This window comes from Borostomias antarcticus (genome assembly GCF_949987555.1).
Source record: "Borostomias antarcticus genome assembly, chromosome: 28".
Taxonomy (NCBI): Eukaryota; Metazoa; Chordata; class Actinopteri; order Stomiiformes; family Stomiidae; genus Borostomias; species Borostomias antarcticus.
The window spans coordinates 2,646,347-2,651,474 of NC_140261.1; the positions used below are offsets into that span (position 1 = coordinate 2,646,347).

Here is a 5,128-nt window from a genome sequence, read left to right on the forward strand (position 1 = left end):
ATAAAGTGTCTGTTCAGCAAGGGGGCGAAGGAGGGTCTGTCTCACCAGAGGAGGTCTGTCTGACCAGAGGAGGTCTGTCTGACTAGAGGAGGGTGTCTGACCAGAGGAGGTCTGTCTGACTAGAGGAGGTCTATCTGACCAGAGGAGGGTGTCTGACCAGAGGAGGGTGTCTGACCAGAGGAGGGTGTCTGACCAGGCTCTGTGCTGTGTTTGTTCTGCAGGGAGGAGTGAAGAGGCTGTTAGAGAGGGAGGGAGGGAGTGGAGGTGTGTGAGAGAGATGGAGAGAGAGCGTATGTGTGTCTCCAGAAGTTGGGGCATCACCCGATGGGCTCGTGTGTGTGTGTTTGTGTGTGTGTGTGTGTGTTTACAGTGTAACAGTGTGGGTCTGTGTTATTACAGGGAAGTGAGGGGCCGTGCCGTCGTGATGGCCGGAGAGGAGGACTGCTGCTCCTCAGCCAGCGAGGGGGTGGAGAGCGCCCCGCCCCTCCCCGTGGTCCTGGAGAGACGAGAGACGCCCGGCGAACCCTGGAGGACGGCGCTGGCGCGCAGGATGAGGAGGAGCTGCTCCTGCAGCCCGGAGAGGGCCAGGGAAGCCGTCCTGGGGTTCCTCCCCATCTTAAAATGGCTCCCTCACTACCGGCTGAGAGACTGGCTCCTTGGCGACGTCATGTCCGGGTTGATCGTGGGCGTCCTGCTGGTGCCCCAGTCCATCGCCTACTCCCTCCTGGCAGGGCAGGAGCCCATCTACGGCCTGTACACCTCCTTCTTCTCCTCCATCATCTACGCGCTCCTGGGCACCTCGCGCCACATCTCCGTGGGCATCTTCGGCGTGCTGTGCCTGCTGGTGGGCCAGGTGGTGGACCGCGAGATGGCGGCAGCAGGGTTCCTCTCAGAGGAGGGTGGTGGTGGGGGGAATGACACCGCTGCTGCTGTCCTATTGGCCAGCCTGGGGAATAATGACAGTGTGGGCGCCGGTCCCGTCTGTGATAAGAGCTGCTACGCCATCGTGGTGGCAGCTACCGTCACATTCACAGCTGGCGTCTACCAGGTGAGACTGAGAGGGATTTACAAGCGTTACAAGTACCGTTGAACTGTATTCAAGGATGCTTGTAACCGGTAAGCGTTTGATCCCTACTCTGCTTCCCCGGCCCAGGTTCTGATGGGGCTCCTCCAGGTGGGCTTCCTGTCCGTCTACCTCTCCGACTCCCTCCTGAGCGGCTTCGCCACCGGGGCCTCCCTCACCATCCTCACCTCCCAGCTGAAGTACCTCCTGGGTCTGAAGCTGCCGCGCGCCCAGGGCTGGTTCACCCTGGGGAAGACCTGGCTCAGCCTGCTGCAGAACCTGGCCCACACCAACCCGTGTGACCTGGTGACCAGCCTGCTCTGCCTGCTCGTCCTGGTCCCCGCGAAGGAACTGAACGAGCGCTTCAAGGCCAGGTGGGCGTAGTGTTGAGGGGCGTGGACAGATATTGTGCCACAAGATATCGCCATTTAAAAATGTGACGACGTGCTTTTAAATTTGTTTTACATAGGCCGAAATAAAGCGATTTGGGTGCCCAGAAAAGCGCTGTACAAACGTTACAAAATGGAACTATAGGGCAAATAACAGCATTGTTTTGTATATATTGCATCATTCATGTTTTGTTAAAAATATTGTTATAATATCGTATTGATATCGTGAACCCAATATCGTGTATTGTATCGTACAATTAGTGTACCGTCACACCCCTAGTAGTGCTGTATGTTAAATCGTCATAGTATCTACACACTTGATATCAATTGCAGGTGCACAAAATAGGAAATTATCAGTCATGAACTGAGAGAAAAAAGTGTTGATATTTGTTCATAGAGCCTAATAAAGTGTTGATATTTGTTCATAGAGCCTAATAAAGTGTTAATATTTGTTCATAGAGCCTAATAAAGTGTTGATATTTGTTCATAGAGCCTAATAAAGTGTTGATATTTGTTCATAGTCTACTAAAGTGTTGATATTTGTTCATAATAAAGCCGTCTGTTTGCCCGCAGACTGAAGGCGCCCGTCCCCTTTGAACTCTTTGTCGTCATCGCTGCGACACTTGCCTCTCACTTTGGGCGCTTCCAGGAGGTGTACGGTTCAGAGGTCGCCGGCGCCATCCCCACAGGCTTCCTGCCGCCCCAGCTGCCGTCCTGGTCGCTCATCCCCAGCGTGGCGGTCGACGCCTTCTCCATCGCGGTCGTGGGCTTCGCCATCACCGTCTCCCTCTCCGAAATGTTCGCCAAGAAGCACGGCTACCAGGTGGATGCCAACCAGGAGATGTACGCCATCGGGTTCTGTAACATCCTGCCGTCGTTCTTCAGGTGCTTTACCACGAGTGCGGCTCTGACGAAGACCCTGGTGAAGGAGTCGACGGGTTGCCAGACTCAGCTGTCCGGTCTGGTCACAGCTCTGGTACTTCTGCTGGTCCTGCTGCTCATAGCTCCACTCTTCTACTCGCTACAGAAGTAGGTCATTCATTCACTAGTTTATTCATTTAAACAATTTACTTTTATGCCGTATCTTTTCATTGGGTTGGTTCTGACAGCAAATTCTGTGTAGAACTATTGTGAACATTCTGTTTTGCTGTGGCTTTTATTTAAGAACTAAATATAATGATAGTATGGTGTTCAGTACCTGCTCAAAACTATGTGATTTTTATGTTTCATACTCCACATGCAGCTTGACAGCGTGAGCTGTTATTTACATGTTTGTTTATTTTCATACTCTTGAGTTGAGTTGCGTTTCCCTGTCCTGATTTGCAGGTGTGTTCTGGCGGTGATCATCATTGTGAACCTTCGAGGGGCGCTGCGCAAGTTCGCCGACGTCCCTCAGATGTGGCGCGTGAACCGCGTCGACGCCTGCGTCTGGCTGGTCACCGCGGCGACCTCGGCTCTCGTCAACACCGAGCTGGGTCTGCTGGTGGGGGTCCTGGTGGCGGCCTTCTGCGTCCTGGCTCGCACACAACGGGCCCGGGGCTTGGCGCTGGGCCGGGCCGGAACACGGGACCTGTACCAGGACCTGGCCCGCTACCGGGGGCTTCACACCCAGCCTGGCGTCGCCGTTTTCCGCTACGAAGCGCCCATCTACTACGCCAACCAGAGCCTGTTCAAGAAATGCCTCTACCTCCGGCTGGGCCTCGACCCCGTCAAGGAGAAGGCCTGCCGCAGGAAGTTAGAAACCAGGAAGAGGAAGCAGGAAGCGGAGACCACGTCAGGGGAGGGCGGGGCGGAGGGCAGGGCGAAGGCTACAGCAGCGGCGGAGCCCGCAAAAGTGTCCCTGGCTGTAAAAGCCAGTTTCCACAGTGTGGTGATCGACTGTAGTCCTGTGTTGTTTGTGGACACGGCGGGGGTGAACGCACTGAAAGAGGTACGTAAGGACTACCAGGATTTGGGCTTGCAGGTGCTTCTGGCGCAGTGTAACGAGTCGGTGCTGGAGTCGCTGCGGAGAGGGGGGTACTACCCAGAGAAGGGGGGAGAGGGGGAACAGCTGTTCTTCACCATCACTGACGCCGTCCATTATGCTCTTAAGAATTTCAGCTAAGAATGGGGACTGCGACACCTACTGTTAAGGGAACCGTCGTTCCTAAGGGAACCCTGGTTCCTAGGCGTTCCCATCTGCCTAGGAGAACGCCGGTAAAGATCTGATGCCTGCGCTAAAAGTCAAACAGCGCAGCAAAGGACTGACAGTGGAAACGGATGATTGTCCTGTAATACTGGTATCTCTTCACCGGAACATTCTACCGGGATGTGAAGGGAGTGTGTTCTTTGCTAGCCAACTATTGTGCTGAGTTCCAAAGATTATGCATTGATACGAACTTTGTATGTTTTTATATGTTCTGTAGTATATCTCACTCAATCTAAATGAAACCCAATGGTAGATGTGCCTTGAAGCAGAGGCTACTGAAAATCCAGAATTCACAAGTGATTTAATCTTTTGAATTGCATTGTGGAGTTTCTTAGCTCTGCCTGCCCTGAACTCAGTGTGAAACATGTCAGTGATAATTCTCTCCCTGTTCTGGCAGCAGTGAATGCTGCTTTCAGAAAATCTGTGATTTGTTGGCAAATACAAAATCACTTGGGAAATTATGGATTTTGGAAAGCCTTGTACCCAAAATAGCATTGCAAAATATTGTTTTCTTTTTGTTTTCTTTTTACAGATATGAATGTTAATCATGTTTTGCAGTTTGCAGGTACAATGTGTGTATATAGCTTTAAAGCTAAGATTATGAATATGTTTTAAACTCAGTTAACTGGCAGCATCGATGCACCAAAGGACAATTCCTGTTAGTTACATTTTAGAGAGAGCCTGATCCAGCTTTGACTGGGACCTTCTAAATATGCACATTCAACAAAACACAAAAACAAAGAAAAGTGCAAATGCTTTGTCCTTTAACTATATAACCAGAACCAAACTTTACACATAAGAAGAATGTACTTACTCCTGGTCATCATATCAAATCAAAAAAGCACAAATGTTGTGTTGTGTAACTTTGAAATTATTTATGCTTATTTTTATGCTTATTTATATTCATATCTTTTCATCTTGGAATGCTGTTGTGTGCTCTATTGGACTGTGTTATTTCCCCCCCAAAAAACGTCATTGTACTATTAGTCCTTTGTAGCTGTAGGAGTGTGTGAGTGTAGAAGGAGGAGTGGGTCGACACCAGGCCCACCGCCTGGTCCTAGTCCTCCAGGTCTGCTGCTCAGGGAGGTCCAGATGGTCCATCAGTGCCTGGGGGGTCCAGGGTGAATCGGGCCTTTTACAGACCAGTGTCTGAGGGGTCCAGGGTGCATCGGGCCTTTTACAGACCAGTGTCTGAGGGGTCCAGGGGTGAAGCAGACCCTTTACACACCAAAGTACAGCAGAGTCAGGAAGTTTACAATTACATTTTTATATTGTATGTAAAATTGCCATTTGTTGTGTATATACTCTTTCTTTTTCAAGTGAATGCATGCTTACACAAAGCCCAATTTGGACACTCATTGGAGTAGAGTTTACAAGGTATTTTATGATGAAAAAAAGGTTGTATTATGCCATTTCTGTTACTGGTAAGTTGGGCTTTTCTGTAAAATTGCATAATATGCAGCTATAATCGAGAGGGAATACAATTAT

At 50.4% G+C, this 5,128-nt stretch overlaps 1 protein-coding gene across 1 annotated transcript; it reads left to right on the forward strand.

Moving 5' to 3' along the window:
* Positions 1-424: 424 nt before the first annotated feature.
* slc26a2 (solute carrier family 26 member 2) lies at positions 425-3,584 on the forward strand (the record flags this gene model as incomplete). The annotated part of the gene is given in 5 exon segments (XM_084459569.1): positions 425-1,048; positions 1,154-1,437; positions 2,026-2,481; positions 2,779-3,544; positions 3,546-3,584. Coding segments are annotated over 5 exon segments (2,169 nt in total).
* Positions 3,585-5,128: the final 1,544 nt, after the last annotated feature.